Here is a 23876-nt window from a genome sequence, read left to right as displayed (position 1 = left end):
CTAATTTTATTTTATTCATTACAGGTCTGGTAATGGCTACCTGTTATTTCCAGGTTTTCCATGACTGTGGGAACCCTGTTACATTGAACAAAATGTTTCAAAATGGACCATTTGATTAGCCACCAACCTTGATCACTGGATTCTGAATGCATGATACACTAGCTGACTTTCAACTCAGATTTCTCTCCATACAAACACCTGCAGCACATCAAGAGAAATGGAGGAGGAGTGAAAGGTCCAGTTCGTTACTTAGCTGTAAGGAACAACAGTAACATGACACGGGTCAAATATAGAATCATTTATAGTAGCAAATAAAGTACAAAAGTACAGCTCTATAAATACAAAAACACATAAAAGAAACATTAAACAAATGCTACCAGAGTCAATAAAAACAAGCAGCACTAAAAATACAGTTTCCCAAGAAAACTATATATCAAATATTTAGTAACGATCAATATCTCACAACCCAATAAAACAGAAAAACTTACGCGCACACCTATTCCATTATTGGTTCCACGAAGTGAAATGCATGTTGGTCTTTTCATACTCATCAATGCTGCTACAAACACTTGTGGGACTCCGAATTAAGCTGCTGTTTCTGACAAGTTAAAAACGGTTATCCAGTTTGAAATTTGGAAATTCCAGGTAAACAAATGCAGCACAAAAGTACTGTAATATAAATACAAACACAATCACAGCTTCAAGAACAGCACTGTACCTATCCCCCCCATTAGAAAAGATAAAGATTTAAAAGCCTGTCACTAACATATGAAAAACAAATCCATTTCACATTCATACTGTGAAAGTAACTTTTCTTATTTGTTAAAACAAATATAAATCTACCACAATGTGGATATTTGAAAAGCTTAACAATGACATTATCTGGACTTGCCAGAAAAAAGGTCTAGTAGAGTAGACTCAAAAAGCCTTTGGACATTTAAACATGCATGAAAGTATTTTCATTATATAACAAAATATAAATCCAACTGGTATCTGTAAAACTAATTCTGTAAAATAGTGGATGTCCTCAAGTTCTACGAATGTTTGGAAACCACAATGTATCCACAGCTTTATCTTCATTTATAACAGTATATTTATTGTTTTTTCCATTTCCAAGTTTTCACTTCCAAAAACTAAAAAAAGACATTTTTAGTTCAAAAAAGCAATATTTCTTGTATTTTTTGCTTTCTAATTCAATGACATACATACATCTTTAAGTGTGGATTAAGTTTCCAAATATTTTTTTTGAGGTCACTGTATATACAAATCTGTATTGTTTAAGCTACCATAATGCAGCTCTCAATCTCTAAAAGTCACCTGAGACATTTCACATTTTCCAGCATTTTCTGCTGCAGCGTTGTCGTCAGTCACACTGCTACGAGAAAAAGTTGTATTATGTAAACTAATAAAAACGAACAAACATTACTTTCTTTATGCGAAACAGCTGAGCAGCAGAAATGTATTATTCCTCATTTGAAGTCACTTTGGATAAAAGCGTCAGCTGACTGAACAAATGCTGGTGTCAGTAGGTGCAGGATGTGGTGAGGAAGCTACTGCAGTGCAGCCCTGAGGACAGAGAGTGAGCCATGCGATGCGAGACCTCTTTCATGTTTCTAGCCGCTGTGAGGGCGCGGGTCAGAGAGCTGTCCAGAGAGAGCTGCTGATGGTCCAGAGAGAGAGAGCGTCTGCGATGACCTCTGACCCCATCTCTGCTGGGACTTGCTGTGATGTTAAAGGGTTGTGAGTAGGCCTGTGTCTTCACAGGGCTGGAGAAGTAACTGCAGGAAAATGACACAGAGCGTCACAGAGGTTCAATCAATTTTATATTAATTGTATAATATAAATGTTATATAAATATATTATATATTATTACACTGTTCAAAAGATCAAAAAAAAGAAAAAAAAAAGAAATGATTACTTCTATTCAGCAAGATTAAATAGTCATTACATCAAAGAATGCTGAAAAAAATGGCAGCTGAAAATTCAGCTTTGCCATTGCATAAATAAATTCCATTTGAAAATATATTACAATAGAAGACAGTACTTTTAAATTATAATGATAATACACACTATTAATGTTTTACCATATTTTTGATCATATAAATGCCGCCTTGGTGAGCATAAGAGATGTCTTTCAAAAACGTTAAATAATCTTACCAACATCAAACTTTTGAACGGTAGTGTAAATCAGCATATATAAATCAAATCATCAGAGAGCAACTGGTTGTTCTAATGGAACAAATAAAAAAACAATAATAAAAAAAAAGAAAAGAAAAGTAAAGTCCAAAACTCAGAGGGAACTATTTTTTTTTTCACTACAAATTATATAACTTCAGTCAAATCAATTAAAAGGTATAGAATTATTTGGGTAATTTTGTGCTTCAAATTTCCACAGTGATCTCAGACTAGTTTTAATAAAGCTTGCAAAACTCATCCATTGACAGGAAGTTGAGATTGTTGAGAGTGTTCTCATACATTTTTCTAGAGTCTGATTCATTGTCCAGGCAGCAGCAGAGGAAAAAGTACTCACAGAGCTGAAGGATAGACGGGCACATATGGGATAACTGGAACACCTTCCTGCAATGTGGGGCGAGGAGCCACTGTCACATTCATGCCTCCTCTGTCCCTCTGTAAAGATCTCATTGGCTCCCTCCTCCTGGGGGTGGAAACTGGAACCTGATTGGCTAAAAAAAACACACATGAGAGTCAACATGATTCTTGGTGATATACAAGTCATATTAGGTGAATATATCAGCAAAATATTTCACATCTTCATTAGTTTATATAGTGCAAACCTGTTTGAGAGGCTCTTAATGCACCACACAATGGGCACTGGCTACAGGAAGATTGCGTGAGACGTGGAGAGCTCCTGCTCCTCATTGGACCTTTAATTAATAGTGTAAAGGACAGGAGGATAGTTCATGAAATGTTAATCTCAGTAAGTTTCAGATCCCATTATCATGATAGAGGGAGGATGCTTACGTGTCGAGGCACCAGCGCGATCTGATATGCAGTGTAGACATGTAGGTTCCGGTCCTCGGCTCGTTTCCATTTCATCGCTATTATCGGATCTGCCTGCTGATGTTCAATTAAAATGACCACAAATTGTTCTTGACTACCATATCAAAACCTGGTCATCTATGTTAAATTATAACAAAGATCTATTCTTACAGGCACTGTCCTCTTTGTGACGTTCAAATCCTCTGGTTTGTCTTCTTCCTCTTGATGTCATAGGGGACATCGGGACATGTCTTAATGTTGATGGTCTTGGCTCAGATTGGATTTCCTCAGAATCAGTTGCTGCAGCAGGGTTAATGATGGAAAAATTAATATAATCTCTCTATCAGAGCTTAACTGATTCAAACTTGGCATCCAAGTGTTTCGTTATTCAGGGCCGTTGATAAAATCTCTTTGCATCCCTATCTTACAACAAAGACATGTGGCATATTTATCCTACACTGATTTGGAAAGATTTGCAAGTAGCTAAACATACTCAGGTCAGTTTCAGGTCGATGTCGAGGTAAAGATGCTGATCTCTGCCTCAGGATGGGTCTTGGTGAGTATCCTTTCTCTTTTTCTCCATTCCTCTCTCTCTCTGTCTGCCTTTTCCTCCTCTCTGACCTAATAAGAAAGAAATATGGTCAAATCTTTTTGAAGTTGTAACACATCCGATTATTAACTACAAGTTCAAGGCAACATATATAATATTTTGATAGTCTAATTACCTTAAATGAAACCACTGCGGTGTTGTTGTCTGTGGGTGTGCGTGATTTCTGGTGTTTTCTGTGGCAGAAGGGGGCGCTCTTACAGGACTAGCAGGTTCGGAGAGTCTCAGATTTCCCTCTAGTCTCTCCTTTAGTCGGTTCACTTCTTGCTGTAGAGATTCAAGAGCCTCTCTGAAACATACACAATGCATACAAAGCAGTTTTTGTAGTTTAAAGAGGCAACAAAACATGAAATTCAATTAAAATCAGTCACTATCTGGAGTTCCAATTTCGATGCGTCAAGTTAATGCTGCTTTGACCTTCTGTCCATCAAAAAATAAAAAATAAAGTAACATGGTTTCCACAAAAATATTAAGCAGCACAACTGTTTTCAACATTGATTATAAGAATAAATGTTTCTTGAGTAGCAAATCAGCATATTAGAATGATTTCTTGAAAGATCATGTGACACTGAAGACTGGAGAAATGGATGCTAAAAATTCAGCTTTGCATCACAGGAATAAATTACATTTTAAAATATATTACAATAGAAAAGAGTTAATTTGAATCGTGATCATATTTCACAATATTACTGTTTTTACACTACTTTTGATCAAATAAATGCAGCCTTGGTGAACATAAGAGACTTAATTCAAGCTTCATTCAAACTTTTGAACCGTAGTATACATTAAAAGTGTACAAGACGACAGAGCATGTCAAATATTTCCCTTCATGAACAATTTGAAGTTATAGTAGCAGGCCAAGTGTCCTCTTCAAAAGTCATGTCATGTCATGTTGGGTCAGATGACGTCAAGAAGTCATTATAAGTTTTAGTGTGGACCAGGCTGTTAAACGTCACAATTAGTCTTAAGGTGTTTAGATGAAACTGTTCATGTTGGCTCTAAAGATATTTTGAGTCTGTTAGAGTTCAGATCAACACAAGGTTTAGAAATAACCACTGCAGTGAGAAGCGTTACAGGCACTGCCAGAAGTGGTGGGTGTGTGGATGTGGGTAGGTGAATATTTCAACCATCAAAAACACACAAGGGGTTTTATTAATAGCTAATGGTGATTAATGCTGGTCTCTTGATGTGGAGCAGAATACATACCAGCACTATCTTCAGCTAGTCTATTTGAGAGACAAACTCCTGCTGAATCAAAGAAAGGAAAGAATGAAAATGAAATCTAATTATCCAGATGGAACTCTGGCTGCCATAAAGTGAAAAATGATTTTATAGAGACCACTTAACACCACTGGATTTTTTCCCAGAACACCCTTACAGTAGAGCCCTGGCTCAAAAGAGCAGCCATAAATCTCTGCTTGTTTGTGCTGAAGTGGCCATGTCAGCCTTTAGGAAACTCACTGGTGATTTGTTAGCTGAACGGAACTTTGGTCTTCGAGGTGGTCTTCGTGGTGATAAGGCACATGGAATGAGGGGCTTCTGTGAGAGCGGAGCTGCAGATTGGCTGGTTGTGGGTATTGGCTATCCTGTGCTTTTTCCTCCCCTGATAAGAAATGGACTGAAAAATTATGGATGAAAGCCGGATGCAGAGAGAGAAAAGGATGAAAAGAGAAATGCAGGATCAGTATTAATGACGTGTTCAAATATCAGCCTTATTCAAGACAATAAATGTTTTCATGGTAATGCTGTAAAAATCATATATATATTATAGCATATATTACAACATTTATTATACCAGGTTAATGTTAAATGATATTCTATTGTTAATTTACATGAAACATAAAATGTTCAAAATGTATTAGTGTATGTGGAAATTGACATTAACCTTAATCTATCTTCATAAACACTGTAAAAGTATTCACTTAATGCATTTAGTGCAACTATTTATTATGATTTCATAGAGAGAAACATAAGACAACCATATTAATACAAATGGACTCTTAGAAGTGAGAGTTTTTGTATGAAAGTCAAACCTATTCTAATGCTGACACCCACCATGATCACTCCCATGATCTGATTGGCTGGTCAGACTGCTTGGCCAGGGCGGGATGGCGCTATTAGGCCAATGAAGGGGGGAGATTGATCGAGAAAGGCTGGAAGAAGAACACCTTTCCTCCTCTCCTCTCTTCCTAACCGGACCTGTGCATCCTCCAGACATGCTGAGGTGTTCTCCTGGGGTATTCGGAGAGGGTTGTGAGCGAGAGGTGGAGACAGCAAAAGGCTGCCGAGAAGGAGGAGCAGACTCTGGTCTTTCTGTGTTCTTCATGTGCGAGCCAGATGGCGTGGAACTGGAGAAGATATCAGACAATTATAAAAGCGTATAAATTCACTAGTATTTAAATCAAATTTGAGGGGTGTTGCCAGACTTTTTGCCCATTTTATGACCAATCGGGTGGAAATTAAGTCTTGTCACTTAAAAAGTAAAAGTACACCTCTCCTCATGTCTGTAGCACAAATAGTGCAGGATGAGTCCCTAATCCGAAGTATGAGTAAGTTAAAGTGATGCTTGTTTTACTGAGTACCACTAAAGCATTATAGATCACTGGTTTCTTGTCTAATTAAGGGTCACAGAATCAAAGTTGAAGTGCACTAGATATAGTCTGGTCTACACAGGCGCTTCATACCTCACCACTGCCCTCTGTTGTAGAGGACTGTGTACTGCAGGAGTGAGCTGACTGCTCTCAGATCCCATAAAGCCACTGTCTGTCTCTGGAGACATGACCCCATCCTGCAGTGTAAAAATAAATGCAAGAACTCTATTAAAATAATTATTCATGCACATAAAGAAAGAATTAATCCTTTAACTATAATATATAGTGTTGTTCATCACAAATAAAGTACAGTCGCTGACCAGAAGGGGCGCTATGACAGTCTTGGCCTTCGCTTTCAAGCCCATAGTTTTGGGCTCTATACTCTCCGCCAGGCTGGTTAGGCTACTGCTTTGAGTTTTCCTGCTTCCTGTCATTTTCTTCTCACTGCCCTGTTGCCCTGGCAACACCGAGGAGTGGCAAAGAGCCTCTGGGTGAGTTTCCATAGAGTCACACACCTGTGACCTAACAGATGGGCTGGAGCGAGGGACACAATCTGCTGCTGGCTGCCTAAAGAATGAGAGAATGGAGAGGTGAATGAGAGAGAGCAAACAGCCAGGTGTTGATAATAGTGCAGTGTGGATTGAACTGCTGCTACCCTTAATTATCTTTCAAAATCTGCTAACAACATACAGCTGATGTTTAGATCACAGACACAGAAGTATTCTTATTACATCTGTGTCAATTACCTTTATTTATATCATTGAATTAGAATAAACTGATAGAATCTCAGGGTGGGGCTTATCAGCCAAGATGTTCTCTAATTGGTAGGATACGATAGTTCTAATACTGTCAATTTTCTCAAATCGGTTAACATGGCCCAAACAGTGATGTCTGGATAATGAAATATAATAATATAACACTCTTTACTGTCTAAAGTTGCTGATCCCATAGATCTTCTAAACACTGCAAAAAGATACAAATATCTAAACATTCTTAAATCAAGATACATTTTCTTCAGAAGCAAAATTGTCATGTTTTTTGAAAACATTATCAAAATTAAGTGAGTTTATACTTAAAATGAGAAAATATCTGCTAGTGAGGTAATAAATATAATTCAAAGGGAAGTTAATTTTTCTTACACCACTAGAAGATATTTTTCTTGTTTAAAGCATAAAGTCACTGAATTTTAATAAGATATAAAGTGTGGTTTTCTGCAGACGCGGCTCATAAAAATGTTGGGGTGGAAAAAGCGAGAAGGACGATCTAATTTGAATCAAATTCCCAGTTATTCATGTAATTTCATGTCTCAGAATGTGAATTTCTTGTTTGTAATTTCACCATTGTAACGGCATAAAATATTACTGAAGTTGGAACCACTGCTGCTTTTCCCAGAGACATAAATTACGTGATATAAGTTTGAACTGCTCCCACTGATAATCTAGCAACTACCTTAATTATGGAGAGTAAATATTTGATCGCCAACAAATTTACCAAGATTAAAAATGAAGGAAGACCCTGCCACACTGAAGTTGGATACAGGCTACTACAGCAATCAACTAATCAAAACAATTCCCATTTTAAAATCCACCAGCAGCCAAAATGTGCCATTTTGCCTTTCAAATTAATGTACCTTGATTTAAGAATTTAGATATTGTACTGGAAAACAACAATACTGAGTAAGAAAAACATTGCAGTGCATCTGTGAAGCTGATGTACTGAAATATTATGTGAAATAGGCTCAGGACTCACTGCTGAGCAGGTTTTGTCATCTCACTCTCATTAATAGTCCTGTGTCGTTGTCTGGCCATTACGCTTTTTTTCCCAGAGGGAACACGGTGTCCAAAATCCAGCAAGTCACGGCTCTTTAAAGTCACAGCTTGGTCCAGCATCCCAGGGAGCTCTTTAAAACTCTGATAGCTGGGTGAGAAGACAATAAGAGATAGAGTCTGACATTTAAAACTGTATATGTATATATATGTATATGTATATGTGTAAATGTATATGTATATGTATAAAAAAATATAAATATGTGTGTGTGAGGTTCAAAGGTCACTCACCAGCCCATGAGGTTACTGAAGTCTTTCTCCACATGCTTGTGTTTGTCATAGAGTGGATGAAGAACAAATGGGAGGATCTCTTCTTCCTCTCTGTCTGCATCACTCTCTCCGCTAACTGAACTGACCTCCACACTAACACAAGCCTCAGGATGGACAGCTGACAGTGGGCTCTGAGAAAGAATGGAGGAGAAAATCAGTAATTTTCTGTCCTTCATATCTGTGAGCTCGTGAGGTCAGAGGTTAGTGAGGTGTCGAGGTTAAGTTTGAGGCACCTCGGGTAGAGGTTCAGTCTCCAGCAAGGACACAGAGAGCACATCTGAAGGAGGGAGCGGGGTTAAAGTAGACTCAGAAATGGGTTGGTTCTGTTCTGCTTGCTCAAGCCACTCCTTCATCTCATCCAATCGCATCCCTGACCTGAAGATCTGACCTTCTAGGTCCCTGTGTCACACACAAACACACAGTATGCATAACCTGTACATGCACAAACCAGTGTCACAGGAAGTAAACAGGAAGCACAGCTTTGTCAATATTTGCATCGGCATCAAACAACAATGACGTTTATCTGTGAACTAATAAAAAAATTCAATAAAAAATAGGTACGTTTTTTAATGTTTTGAAAGAAGTCTCGTATGCTCACCAAGGCTGCATTAATTTGATCAAAAATCTATTAAAAATTGTAATATTGTGAAATATTATTGTACAAAAATTTTGCTTTATATACTTTCAAAAGTAATTTATTCCTGTGATGACAAAGCTGAATTTTCAGCAGCCATTACTCCAGTTTTCAGTGTAACACGATCTGATATGCTGATATTTAAAAAAAAAAATGTTCTGATTAATATTTTTGAAGATTTACATTTTTTGTTATGATTCTATGATGAATAGAAAGTTCAAAAGAACAGCAATTATTTTAATTAGAAATATTTTGTAATGTTATAAATGACTTTACTGTCACTTTTGATCAAATTCATGCATCCTTGCTGAAAAAAAAAGTATAAAATTATTTAAAGAATTGTCTATAAAAATCTATTGGTAGTGTATATACATATATTTAAAACATATGCTACCTGTCTGGGTCAAAGGTGACATGCCCGCCTTGTCGCTGCTGCAGCATCTGATACTGGGCTCGTGCATCTAGGTAAGCCCTCTCAAGAGACTCTTGCCCCTGTGCCAGTGTGGAGAGACCCTGTAGAGGATTCAGACTCAGTCAATCTGACTTCATGTCTTTAAAAATTCACGTTTTATTTTTTTAAACAAGCATCATCATACTTTTATCTGTTCACAGGGCTTGAGTTTCCCTTTCTTTAGAAGTGCCTCAAAAGCATCAACCTGAACAAGCAAAAAAAAAAAGAAAGAATTTTTATTATTATTTAGGATTCAGTGCACTACTTTTAAAATAACAAGATTCCAGCTGATCTGAATCTTTTTTCTTGAGTTTGACATAATGATGGTCATAGTTACAGACACATTTAAAAGATCTAAATAGATTTTTTAAAGTTAGTTACCTGTAGCTGAAATCTATGGGTCTGTTTGGTCAGAGTCTCTGTTAGATGGTCTGCTGTGACAGATCCAGGGCTGACGGAGCTCACAGAAGAAGGGCGAGGTGCTGTTTTTCTGGAGTTTTCTGCAATGCGAACAAAACAATTTACCAATTTAGAAGAGTCCACATACCCATAGCTCTAGAGAAGCTAAATATATGCACTCATATTCATTATAATTTTACGTAACCTGTTAGTGATGTCTTATTTAATGTATGTTTGTTATTACAGTCACCATTTAAATGGTTATATTTCAACAATGAATTAGAATAGAAACATATAATTGAAAAAAACTTTATCATTAAAACGTTTAAATGAAAACTGCCATTATTTGTAAAACACTGTAAATAAGTTCGAGTCAAATTTTTAAAATAAATTTCATGAATTAATGTATTATTAAAGCTGCAGTCCATTTGGGTTAAAAATGATCCAAATTAAATTTTTGAGCAAGTACATAACCAGCCAGTGTTCAAAACTATCTGCTTGCCTTAGCTCGATTCAAAACGGGAAGCTTGTAATAATGTTTTTGATTCCAGTGGTATCTGGACTGCTGGACTGCAGCAATTGTTAAATGTTACATTGAATTGGCTCTATCACTCTCTCTCCTCTCTCCACCTATAGCTGGTGTGTGGTGAGCGCACTGGCGCCGTTGTACTGTGGCTGCCGTCGCAAAGTTATAATAAAATAATTTCGAAAAATAATTTTAGTGCATCACTAGAAAAAAAGAATCACCCAAAAATAAAACTTCTGCTGTTTTCATAACTATTACAGAAAATGTTACTTCTGTTTGATTTTGGTCAGTGTGCAGTTTATGTACACTATACAATCACACTGTCTCAAAATGGTGTCAGTGTGGTGTACCGGAGCCATTCTTCTGCTGGGTCAGGTTAGCAGATCCTGCGCTGAACTCTGCCCTCTGTGCTTGAGGAAAACTGAGGGTTATGACCTTTGACCCTTCCTGAATAACACCTGACAGGATAGCTGTACTGGGCTTTGGGGGTTCAGAACAGAGACCAACCTGAAAACAAACAGCACATAAAAAAACAATCATGAGTTGACAAGTAAAGAGCTACTTTAAACAAAAACTCTTCATTTTCTGTCTGAATTTGGAAAGGCCATTTCTTAATGATGCCATTTCTAGAGTTGTATTATTTATCACCCACCCCTATTTCTTCATCTAAGAAACCACAACTAAGTCAATAAGGGTTATCATTGAAGTGAATGAAACCTGTCTTTCTCAAGCTGTTGTTTCTGTTAAAGCAGAAGCAGATGGCCAGGTCATGTGATGGAAGAACTTAATGAGGATTACAGCAAATGCAGCAGAAGATGCAAAACCGAACAGAGAAATGGCCTACAATTATTGGCCTAAATAATAACCAACATTGCTCTGTAAAAGGTTACGGACGGTACTGCTGAAATTAGTTCAGATGAGGTTGTGACATGTAACACTGACCTCTTATGTAACAGCGAAGGTATGTGACATCACATCCTGTTTTAATTCTGGCTCAGGACCAGATTTGTTTCAGGTCACTTTGTCACTTGTTTAGGTGACAGTGTTCTGTGTTTATTAACCGTTTTCAACACTGATGCAATCTATGATCTTATTAGACACATAAAATAGAGCTCATTTCATGAGAACGATAATAATGATGATAATGCCATTCAGGTTGTTAATTGATTTCAATATTTAATCATAATAAATTCCAAAAAATTGTTTGTAGATAACGTGTTGCACTCAATTGCTTTTAAAGGAAATAATAAACTACCAAGACATGTAATTACTGTATTTGTGCAACAATATGTGCATTTATTGGCGTAAAACAATGAAGTTAATAGTATTTTCAGTTGCATACATTTACCCGTATAATATCAAGTATGCAGATAATTGAACAAATTGTGCAAATAATGCTTTTGTATGTACACTGCTTATTGCCTTAGTTTGTTTGTTTGCTAGTTTGCTTTTCTCTGAAAGTGTTTGTCCTCTGAGGTAAACCTTCTTGGCAGGCCTTTTTATTTGAGGAAAAACATCACAATCAGAGAGAGCCCTCAGTTTGAAAATGAGCCTGTGCTTTTGTATGGCAGTACTGCTAAACAGAGGGCTGTGATTATGGCCGTCACAAAAGAGATTCTGAATATATATTGTGTTGACTCAGCCTGAGGAGTCTAAAAATAGCTCTCGTCAACATCAGAGCAGACGGAGAAAGGAGACAGCCCTGCTGATATGAGGGAGAGCATGGCACTGAATTCACGTCAGCCTTCAAATGAAGGGAAAAAAGCACATAACCATAAATACAGTCTGTGAAGCCAACCTTTGCTTTAAGGCGAAGTCGATCGATAGTATTTTCAGCTTCTGCATACTTGGTAAGCAGCCTGTTATAGTCCTCCTGTAAGAATAAGCGAGGTGAAAAAATAAGAGATTTAATGCTTCATCTTTCAATTTAGCCTAAATGAAAATAAATCAGTATAATTTCAAGTGTGTCAGTATGTTTAGAATGCTATGCTACCCAATTTTTTTGAAAAATAGTATGCAGTATGTATACTACAGCTATAACCTACTACTTTTGTCAAAACATAGTGCAGATGTAGTGCACACTGCAAGGGAAAATGTTTCCCACAATGCAATTCACTTATACTTCCCTATTTAATGTGAACAAACTATACTATCAACCAGGATTTTAACATCTCAGACTACTAACAGTTAAGATACTTTTACATAAAAAAATGCAAGAAATGTATTTCCAAAATGATTAAATGTCAATATAGTGAGACCATGTGACAGCAATGTAGCATATTATAGCTTAAAATGTTTATTGTGGTATTCAGTTTCATATAAATACACAGAATACATTATTTAATTGATTTAGTTAAAAAAATGTTTTAATAGAAAACAAAATTTTTTATAATATTTAACAATATTACTATTTTACTGTATTTCTAATAAGATAAATGCAGCCTTGGTGAGCATAAGAGACTTTAAAAACATTTAAATGGGTCATGGAATGGATTTTTTTATTATGTTAAAATGTTCCCTGAGGTTCACTTATAATGTTAAAGTTTTTTGCACAAAAAAACCCAAAACAAATATATATGAGGAAAAACAATTATTTTCAAGCCTCGTCCTCTGTCTGAAATGATCTGTTTTTAAAGGGCGGCTCCTGTAAGGCTTGTCAGTAAACGGCCACTGTTTATGAATTGCCAGCGTCATTGCATAGGAAACAGTATCAATGCCCACTCGCTATTGCACGTGAGTAAGTGTTTTGAAAACATAAATTCATATAAAACCGTAATTTACAGACAAAGCATTATGAAATCATTTACTTACGGGTTGTGATGCAGCTGCTGTCAGATTCAATACAGCTGGCTGCTTAATCTTTTTCAACAAACGTTTCTTTGCAAACTCTCCATTACACTGTGCCTCGCTTACAAAATGAAATGCTCTGAACAAACATATAATCCTCCGACGTGATCTGGGATGCCATTAAAATAAAACATCCACTTGTTCCTGACACTGGCATCCTTCTAAAGTCGGTCCAGAGACGCAAGCAAGCTGTTTGAACTGGACTGGTTTAAACATAGTGAACATTCTTTCACTCTTCAATTTGTCCTGTTGTCGACAGACTCAAGAGCATGGAGTATGTCAGAAACTGAACGGGCATCTGTATAGTGTATCCAGTGTAGACAGCGTCAATGATTATAATGGGTTCTATTTGCTTTTGACGCAACGCTCACATCCAGTGCAAGCAAGCAAATGTCATCTGTTAAGAAACTGAATGCCAGTGGCGGGGCCTATGGTGAGATGATAAGAGGTGGACAGTAACGAAGTACATTTTCTTGAGTCCTGTACTTAAAGGAACACTCCACCGTTTTTTGAAATAGGGCTTATTCACTTTCTTTCCTACATTTAGATAGGTGGGCAAATGCATTTTTGTCTCAGTGCATGCATTGTTTTAGTTTGACAGGGTCGGCGCTAGCTTAGCTTAGCACAATGAATGGAATCCTTTGTTGCCAGTTAGCATGTCCTGAGTAAAAGTGATATAAAATTTTTTAAAAACCCACCTAATTACTTCTTGTGGCCTACGTATTCACAACAAGTACAAATAGTGATGCAGATTAACACTAGGCGATTTCCTAGGCAGATATTGACTTATATATTAAGGACTATATTAGGGGGAAGCACAGGCGAAGCACTGCGTGATATCTCTGCGCCCAAGTAGCAGTGCTTCACCTGTGCTTCCCCCTAATATAGTCCCAAGTCAATATCTGCATAGGAAATGTGTTAATCTGCATCGCTATTTGTACTTGTTGTGAATACGCAGGCCACAAGAAGTAATTAGGTGGGTTTTTTAATTTTTTTATATCACTTTTACTCAGGACATGCTAGCTGGCAACAAAGGATTCCATTCATTGTGCTAAGCTAAGCTAGCGCCGACCCTGTCAAACTAAAACAATGCATGCACTGAGACAAAAATGCATTTGCCCACCTATCTAAATGTAGGAAAGAAGGTGAATAAGCCCTATTTCAAAAAACGGTGGAGTGTTCCTTTAAGTAAACCTTTTGAGTATCTGTACTTTACTTATTATTAGAGTATTATTTTTTCTGGAAACTTGTTTTAATATGTTTTAATGGTACAAAGACCTCTTATATGTCAAAAGGCTAATTTGATATCTCGTGTCATGATGACCCCTATAAAAAAATCTTACTAATCCCAAACTTTTGAACAGTACTGTATACTATGCAGTGTGCAGGAAATAGTATACTAGAATTTCATTGTGAACAGTGTGTTCACTCCTCTTTACGTACCTGCAGCTGCTGCACCAGTGTGCTGGCCTGCTGGGGGCAGCGGAACTCCTCTGGTACTGTACTGTGCAGGCGCTTGAGGGTCCCACTGGTGGAGGGACTTCCTGGAGACCCATCAGAGCTGCTCAACAGGACCGCTCTCACAATCTCAGCAGGGGATTTGAACACTACAGGAAGATCTGGGTGTGAAGTTGTATCATGAGGGGGTCTACTGCTTTTAGGAGGTTTGTATCCACTGTTTTTCGGGAAACGAACCCTCGGCTTCACTTTGGAGAAATCAGGTAAGGGGTGACTCAGCTGTCCTTTCCTAAGAATACATACACAGCAATAATTGATACAATTCTAGAAAAAAAATTATACTTTACAACAATACAACAAATTCCTTTTTTAAAGTTTATATTAAATAAATAAATGCACATTTATTTTTATTGACTATTTTTTTTTTTTTTGATTTGTTTTCATATTATTTGCAGAGAAACTTATAAACATTTTTTATACATTTATTTTATTTATGGGCCAAATTATTGGGTCAAAATGTTTTCATATGAATTTGTGTTAGTCCATTTTTCTTCTGACCTGATGTCATCTGGATCAGTGTGAGAGGTTTTGGAGGTTCTGTGGTTCTTCATTGCTGAAGATCGGTGAGGTGTAGGAGGTGGCGTGTGCTCTGAGGGGGAGACGCTTGCTTTAGAAATGCACTGTGCTGGAATGGAAACCTGATCGTCACAGGAAGCAGGGTTTGTTTTTCTGGGAAAGGTCGTTGGAGGCTGCAGGTTGTGGTTAGGACTGTGTAACCTTCTTTCTAATTCTTCTCCACTCGTACTATCTTGGTGCATTTTTCCTTGTCTGATTTTCATCGCAGGGCTTCTTGGTGAAGCTTGAGGTGTGATGTTGTGTTTAATCTCCTCCCCCTTTGATCTAACAGTGTGGTACGTTTTAGGAGCGGGACTCTGGTAAGTGCTAAGAGATGACTCGGCCCTAATGTCTAGCTCTGGAAATGTCTCCTCTTCAATATCACAGTTATTCATCATTTCCTCTGAGGACAAATGGGGAAAACTGATGGGATCAGAAGCGTTTCTAAAGGAACGATGTGAGACTGGGAGAAATTGCTCATTGGTTTCCTTGAGTTCCTCGCAATCACTTTGCTCGGATCGCTCAGGGACTCCTGAAATTGGAATGTTTTGGGGGATCTCAGTCATTTCGTGACTGAAATCAAGGCTCTTCACCATTCCAAACATAGATACCATCTCTTCTGTGACAGGAAATGTTTGGTCCATGAATCTCTGAGTATCTTCACATGTGTCCTCATCCGTCATGTCTAACGCTGTCTCTCTCTCTGGGAAAGTGTTTAATTTGTGCCTTTGGATTGTTGGGCTTCCTGTACCATCCTCATCATCAGTCCAATCTTCCAACAAATCACTCTGGTCTTCATCTGCTCTGTGCTCTTCCTCTAAAAAAAGACAGAATGTGAATGAAGACCATATTACCATTTTTTATTATACTTACTTTATAAAAAGTTTGGAGTCTGCAAGATTTTTTAATATGCTTTTGAAAGAAGTCTCTTATGCTCACCAAGGCAATAAAAACAGTATTGTGAAATATTATTACAATTTAAATTGAAAATGTAATTTTTTCCTGTGAAATTGTGAATACTGGAGTAATGACTGCTGAAAATGCAGCATTGGCATCAGTGTCACATGATCCTTCAGAAATCATTCTAATACGCATTCGATATGGTCACTGTTGGAAACAGTTGCTGCTTAATATTTCTGTGAAAACTGTGATACATTATTTTTTCAGGATTATTTGATGAATAGATAGTGTACTTATGTACTAATTATCCCTGTTCACAAAATTAAAATAATTTCACTACACAATTACTATAGTTTTATGCTGTTAAACTGCAGATGTTTAAATGAACTGAGTCCTTACGCAGAAATGCAGAGCGGCAGTCGTCTCCAGTGGCCTGAGAGAGCGGCTCAGAGTCCAGCAGCTCACTCAGGTGATAGCTTATCGCCTCTAGTGCAGGTGGAGGCCCATACTCCGGCTCGGGGGTCTTCACGTCCCATAACAGGTCCTCCGCAATCTCCTCCTCTCCTCCCTGATTCAGAGAATCACGATATGCTTATTAAAGAGTTTTAAAAAAAGTACCATTATTCAAGAAATAAGGCATAAAATGGATAAGAAATGTTTCTAATTAAATGCATTTGTCCGCTGACAAGCGTTTTTAAGAGTAATGAGACACTTCTGATGAAGAGTCCTGGTGGGCCTGCTCTAAATGACCAATAAATGGGCAGATATCAGTCAAATATCTCTGATGTCCTCACCTCCTGCTGCCCTTGACTCTCTGCCAGACCGATGATGCCATTCTCATCCATCTGGCTTTGGAAGTCCTCATCCAGTTCTTCATCCCAGCTAAAGTCCGACCCCTCTGGGCTCGAGGGAGAGGGGTATGCTGGGGCTGGTGTCCACACCAGAACTCCTGCAGTGGTACGGCCACTTCTCCGCTCCATTACCTTGCTCTTTATCTCTCTCTTTTATTCCACCTTGAGCTCCTGTACCACCTGCACCTCCTCCACACTGACACTGAGGTTTTCTCTCATGGTTGACCAATTACGAATGTTTTTATGGACAGGTGTAATGTCCACTTATAGGTCATCAAGGTGATTAAACACAAACTGAAAAACACAAAAATAGCATGTTTTTATTTTATTTTATTATTTTTTTCCATTGAATGATTGATGAGTTACTTTTCATGATTTTCTGAGACATAAAACAGTGTTAAAGGAATTGTTCGCCCGAAAATGAAAATTGTCATAATTTACTCACCCTTAAGTTGTTCTAAAGCTGTATGAATTTCTTTGTTCCGTAGAATACAAAAGAAGATATTTTGAAGAATGTTGGTAACCAAACAGTTGCTAGTCTCCATTGACTTGGAGATTGACAATAGGAACCAGAAAATATCTTTTTTTGTGTTTGACAGAAACTCATACAGGTTTAGAACAACTTGCGTGTGAGTAAATAATGACAATTTACATTTTTGGGTGAACTATCCCTTTAAGAAAAAACACTGAAACTAATTTAATTAACAAAGATAAATAACTGAAATCCATTCAAGCTGGAGGAGAAAGAGGTGACTAAAGAGAACCGTTCTAAGTGAACATACCCTTAAGCATTTGTGTAACTCCTTACACAATAATTAATTAATTCTGTCATTCATGTACTGTAGCTCAGTGCTAATTGAGCATGATGAAAGGCTACGCAAAGTCTGTAAACAGCTGCTCTCAAGTGGAACCACAAAACATCTGAATAAATAAGCTCTTCACCTGCCTTATAAGCCCTGACACACAGCAACCGAACACACACACACACACACACACACACACACACACACACACACACACACACACACACACACACACACACACACACACACACACACATATATATATATAAGACAATAACATTATATATATATATACAGTATAATGTTTATTTTTTATGCTCAAATACTTTATAACTGCCCTATCAGCTTGTTTAATATGTGTACAGTACATACATTTTGAGGTCAAGGCAGAAAAAAAAAGTTACTTCTTTTTTAAGTGCTTAGTTACTTACTTATAACTTATTACTTAAGTTTATAACTTATTACTTGAGTTTATTACATTACTTAGTTAGCCTACTTTTTATGGAAAGTAAGTAATGTTATGTTACTTTTGATTTGCCTTTTCTCATCTGGGCCGGGGGTTGGTTTATCGTTTATAAAAAAAAAAAAAAAAAAAAAAAAAAAAAAAGTCCTAAATTTGGCAAATGTTAAGACCAAAAGTGAAATGAATAAGCCTCAGGCTGAAGGAAATGTAAATTCACACCTGTACAGTAGAGGGCGCAGCTCAAACAAACCTGTGAGCTGTGCTGCCATTCTGCATTGCAGAAGAATAGGACGCAGGAAAAGAAAGTTCAACACTCTTACTTCAGCAATAAATAAATAAATAAACACAAATATAGGGTATATGTAAAGTCATTATTGCTTTATATGGTTGAACTGGATCATCGAATGTCAGCAGCAAAGACATTGGGTAATAAAGTGAGATTAAATTATATTTGTGCAGGGGTGGTTGAATATGATTTCACTTTTCTAACTTTAATTAGTGCATAATATTGCTGTTTGAGCATAAACAACATCTGCAAAGTTACGACGCTCAAATTTCAAAGCAAAGGGAGATATTTTATTTGAAAGAAATCGCTTTTTAAGGACTACAACAAACGGCTGGTAGGGACTACACAACATTCCTCCGGGGTTAGTGACATCATGAATCCTAAAATTTACATAAATCCCGCCCCCGGAATACGATCTATAGATTATCAAGACAGAATATGCTAATCATTGACTAGAAGATAACTACACATAGGCTACATAAATTCACCAACTAACCATTCAGAAATGTTGTCTACATGTTGACACCTTCTTTAGTCACTCCATCTTTCTGACTTCGGATTGAACATAAAAGGCTAAAAGTTTTTACATTTTCAGTGCATGTCTGTGTGAGGTAAAAGGACTCAAGTGTTTGAAGCTCCTTCCCCTGTGCTGGGAGCAGCAGCTCATTTGTATTTAAAGGAACAGACACAAAAACTGTGTTTTTTTGCTCACCCTCAAAAAGTGACGACTTTAACATGCTATATAAAAATACATGTAGGGTATTTTGAGCTTAAACTTCACATACACACTCTGGGGTCATCAAAGACTTATTTTACATCTTGTGAGAAAAGGGCATTATACCACCCCTTTAAACATATTTAATTATTACAGGTTTGCATAATATTCTAAGTTTGCAATTCACTGTTCACTTCACTTTGAGGAATACTGAATACCGGTACTGTTTTTGTGCAAGTGATATAATCAAATGCATGCTCACATTTAGTATAGAACTACAAAACCATCATGTTCATGCAGCAACACCTTTTTCAACATGATACTAATAAGAAATGTTTCATGATTAGCAGCAAATCAGTGCCGAAGTAGTAAAATCCGAAAACGGCCGTTTGCCTGAAAAATTGCCTTCATTTGACCTGAAGGCAATTTTGCAATATCAAAATGTAAGCTTCACTTTCGTTTTATTGATGCATATTATTGCGGTAAAACAAAAAGCAAACAACGGTGTGGGATGTGAATGGTGTGAGGTGTTCTTCAATCTCAAAAACAACCCACAACCTTCACAGGGCCCTTGGTTGCCATGGTGACCACACAACAACAATCTCTGCCATGCGCTGCCGGCCACAGGCATCATTCTAAGAACAGCCAATCAGCATTCAGAACACTGCTTCATGGCAAAGATGAATAGCTGGGGAAGAACTTTCCTTTAAAAGAAAAGCACCGTTTAATTTTTCTAGACTAAATTTGGTTTACAATCCTTTAAATTGTGACTCTGCCACATTCAGAGCATAGTTGCGAACACTTGTCATTTTAAAAATCAAGACAAGGACATTACGTCTAAAATACAGACTAATAATCTGAGAAATGGCAGTGACCCTAACAAGACACATTCATGCAGTTTCTTCATAAACTACAAGTACGGATGACATGTCGTCATGTCCTGTGTGTAGCGGACCTATTTGTGTGGGTGAAACTTTTGTTTGTAGCAAGCAACTATTCCATAAAGACTCACAAACCGTAGCAGTCTGTCAGCAGCATCCTCTGCCAGCATGCACACAAACGTACTCGCCGAGGGAGTCTGCTAATCTCCTGAGTGCAGTGCATTCTGCAGCATACGTTAATTAACCGCTTGTCTACATCTCTGCCATCCATTCAGCGAGCCTGTGGTGAGCTCAGCCAAAAGCAACACGTATCCTATATATATAGATCATGCACTGTTACTGCACTTAATAGGCATAACAGTGGCCACACACACACAGCGCTGAACAGGATTAATAAAACGAACAGTGAGCCGTAAAGCTCCTTATGGGCCAAGAAGATCCACAGTGTCTGAGGAAGAATATTTGTGTTGTGATCATACAGGCCACAAGACTGACTGTAATGTCAGTGCAATGAAATGAATGTGTCACTTTCAAACCATGAGCATCTCTTTCGGGTTGACTTGGAAGGATTTGACCATCATTTGAAAAAGGTTGTGTTAGAAGACATTTTTTAGCACAGAAACACCTGACCACAGCCTAGAAAGTATTATCTTCCATTTTTTACTGTTTATTCTTGTTCAAATGGTTGATTTTTTTAAATATAATATATTAATATTATATAATAAATAAGATATAAATATTAGGCTACATTAAATGCTAATAATTCAACAATAATCCTATCAGCATATATCACATCACATAATAAATGTTGAATTCATTGTATTATATATGCTTATAAATTAATTAAACAATAATCATAAATGTTGTTTATAATAGTTTTATATAAGGTATATCACATCACACAGTAGAACCATTGTCACTTCTTCATGTCATGTTAACTACCATTTAATGTTACATACCTTGTTTTTACATAATTATCCAGCTTTATTTAGCATATTAGTTACGACAAAATGTTAGCATACAATTTATATTTTATAATTCTGTCAGTCTAGTAGGCAAAATGATGAAACATATCCAGCTTCTATGAAATATATATATATATATATATATATATATATATATATATATATATATATGAAGAGTTCAGATGCAAAAGCCTCTAAATGCCATCTGAAACTTTCTTATAGAAATATCATTTTTATCAAGCTCGTATATTTAAGTTCAGTAATTTCACTTAAATGACAATTAATAGGTCATCTTCATTGCCATTTAAGTGAAATTATTCAATTTAAATATACGAGCTTGATAAAAATGATCATTCTATAAGAAAATTTCAGATGGCATTTAGAGGCTTTTGCATCTGAACTCTTCATATATATTGTTCTTGTTTCTGTCTAGTTAATATACATTTTTAAAACTTAACTAACGAGCAGAAGGTGGTTTAACCTGTTGATCAAGAGCAAAAGCCCTTTGGAAAGTTGCGAATTCTCTAAATACAAGCACTGTTCTGAAATCTGTTATTGTGGACTTTAATTAACAAGCAAAGCTCCACTGACTGTAGTATTGTAGGATTCCTTACCTTTGACATCTAAAAACAGCCCTCTTCATGTGAATACATAAACTTCAGACTGTTTCCATGAGAGCAGCACACAAACTAGCACCACCAGCCCGTCCCTCCATCACTAAGCGACGGGGCAAACATGGACTTCTCACCTGCTTCTTGACAAAAGTAACTCAAGCTTCCAGGTCCCCTTTACTTTTGTTTTCGGTTCAGCTCTTCAGCTCGAGCGGGTCTCGCGTGTTGTGTTGCTCGCGCGAGCCAAAATCTCTATTACTCACTCCACGCGACTAGTTATATTTCACTTCATTCCTAAGAGTTCAAGTACAAAGCGAAAAGTGTATGTTTTTTGTATTCTGGAGTGGAAAACTTTATATTTACTTTCAGAAAAACCCCAGCAAGCTACAACAAAGACGCAGGATTAATTAATTATACAGTTAAGAAGAGCGAGGCGTTGATTTGAGGGCGGGGCTTCGTTGTCAAACTCAACAGAACGCTGGTTTGGACGTTTTGATAGGCTCAACAGGGAAGAGGGCGGGGTTGAAAAGACCCAGACGATATGGTCCACATAACAGCATCCTTCTCTTTAACTTTACCCAGAGCCGTTAAACAACTTAATGCTGCTGAAACTACGAGATAGTATCTATCTTTGGGATGTCATCATGTAACCGAATACTGAAAGAGCAACAAGCTTATTTTTATAGTCATAACTCACTCATAAGTCAACGCACTGCAAAACGGTTGTTGTGATACCATTATCAGCCACATGATGGAGCCATATAACGGCTTTTTAAACTATGTAGCTCTGTGGCTGTCTTTAGTGGAAGAGCCATTCCACCGAATGGGTGACATTTCTGTCTCCAGGACATTATATTTAATTTTGAAGAGTCACAACATGCAAATGTCACCCATTCGGTGGAATCACCCGGAAATATTCTCACATAGGCCTATTCTAAATATGTATCATGGTTACAGTATTCTTGGAGCATCAGTAAATACCATTGTGAAAGAATATGGTAAACATAGATGGTAGATATATAGCCTACATCAAAGTACTAGTATTATTATTATCAGTAAACAAACATGAACGTTTTTATCCATATGGAAATAATAGTGTTTTTATTTATTGATACATTCTTAACAATCTCATTCTGATATTTTACTTTTTACAGTTATTTCAATTTATTTTAAACACAAACAAATAGAGACCTATATGCAAATTGAAGCCTGCAATCAATTATTTCCTCATATGTTTTATTCATTCAGCCATACGCTATATGGTTAATGAGGCTTTCTGCATTGTACACCTCTAATGGTTTTTCTCTGTGCTTTGACACCTAATGAATGAGAAACCACACGATGCCTCCTGTTTGCAGATAACTAACCAGTCCAGATAATCATGTGTTTGTGTGTATGAATTGGTTTGATCAAATGGGTTTCAAGGCACGCTACTAGGGAATTACTTCATATTTTAGTGAGAAGTGAGGGCCTATTAATTTTACATTATCTCACTGATTATAGTTAATGAGATTTGTACCTGCCACAAAGCACCATACATTGTGGGGAGATGAAGAATAGAAAGACAAAGGGGTTATTTTTCTTTCTTTTTTTTTTTTGCACTTTATCTTTATTGGAAAATAAAACACACTTTCTGTATAAATACCATGGCTGTGTAGTCTTTTCTTTAAACTGTACAAGAGGCAGGCAGACAGAGGAACAAAGGCAGCGGGTTGTTCAGGTAAAACAACTTTTGAAGGAATAAAATAATAAAATGACTAAACACATGATTCTGGGGAAAAGAGGTTTCAGCATAGTGTCTAAGTTAAAACATGAGTGATGCTGAGTGAATTATTTTGAATGGAGCTCAAGCAGAAATTTCTCTCAAATGCTGTCAGTCACTTACAACACCAGCAGATATCAGCAAGATGAAGGGTCTCAAACTTTATTTTCTTCACTTACGACTGCCAAGACAAGTCACTTATGAAGTCATAAATGTAGTTTTGAAAATTCATCTAAACCTGCATTTTGCACTCTCCACAAATTCACTTCACTTTGACTTTAAAAAAAAAAAGCATTACCTCTATTTGCACCAAGTGGTAATTTGGCCAGTCCAACACCTCAGAGGTCATAACCTTATTAATGGTATCCAAGAATTAAAAACATAAATCATAATTTTAGCATGTTCAATCAATCAA

At 37.0% G+C, this 23876-nt stretch overlaps 1 protein-coding gene across 3 annotated transcripts; it reads right to left on the bottom strand.

The window, feature by feature from the left end:
- Nucleotides 1-283: 283 nt before the first annotated feature.
- On the bottom strand, nucleotides 284-22117 carry akna (AT-hook transcription factor). Of its 3 annotated transcripts, none has more exons than XM_082140203.1 (24): nucleotides 21703-22117; nucleotides 16919-17269; nucleotides 16524-16692; nucleotides 15168-16041; nucleotides 14595-14898; nucleotides 12103-12177; nucleotides 10655-10811; nucleotides 9761-9879; nucleotides 9525-9584; nucleotides 9323-9441; nucleotides 8528-8693; nucleotides 8256-8425; nucleotides 7948-8115; nucleotides 6519-6765; nucleotides 6292-6395; nucleotides 5663-5955; nucleotides 5069-5225; nucleotides 3726-3896; nucleotides 3494-3621; nucleotides 3172-3300; nucleotides 2983-3078; nucleotides 2796-2885; nucleotides 2531-2684; nucleotides 284-1778 (listed from the first exon to the last, which is right to left on the bottom strand). In XM_082140203.1, exons 2-24 carry the CDS (start codon nucleotides 17102-17104, stop codon nucleotides 1523-1525), a joined length of 4392 nt encoding a protein of 1463 aa, XP_081996329.1. In that variant the 5' UTR covers nucleotides 17105-17269; nucleotides 21703-22117; the 3' UTR covers nucleotides 284-1522. The 3 variants fall into 3 exon arrangements, with proteins under 3 accessions (XP_081996329.1, XP_081996328.1, XP_081996330.1); XM_082140202.1 differs by having other exon boundaries at nucleotides 21837-22117; XM_082140204.1 differs by lacking the exon at nucleotides 284-1778 and adding an exon at nucleotides 2101-2229 and having other exon boundaries at nucleotides 21837-22117.
- Nucleotides 22118-23876: the final 1759 nt, after the last annotated feature.

Source organism: Leuciscus leuciscus, assembly GCF_965113295.1.
Source record: "Leuciscus leuciscus genome assembly, chromosome: 16".
NCBI lineage: Eukaryota > Metazoa > Chordata > Actinopteri > Cypriniformes > Leuciscidae > Leuciscus > Leuciscus leuciscus.
This window is presented reverse-complemented; position numbering and strand designations above follow the sequence as displayed.

Coding starts and splice junctions, on each gene's coding strand:
- akna (XM_082140203.1), bottom strand. CDS start 17,104: ATGGAGCGGAGAAGTGGCCGTACCACTGCAGGAGTTCTGGTGTGGACA. Junction 6,396..6,518: donor CTGTCATAGCGCCCCTTCTG/GTCAGCGACTGT, acceptor TTTACACTGCAG/GATGGGGTCATGTCTCCAGA. Junction 3,897..5,068: donor GTTCAGCTAACAAATCACCA/GTGAGTTTCCTA, acceptor TGTATGTTTCAG/AGAGGCTCTTGAATCTCTAC.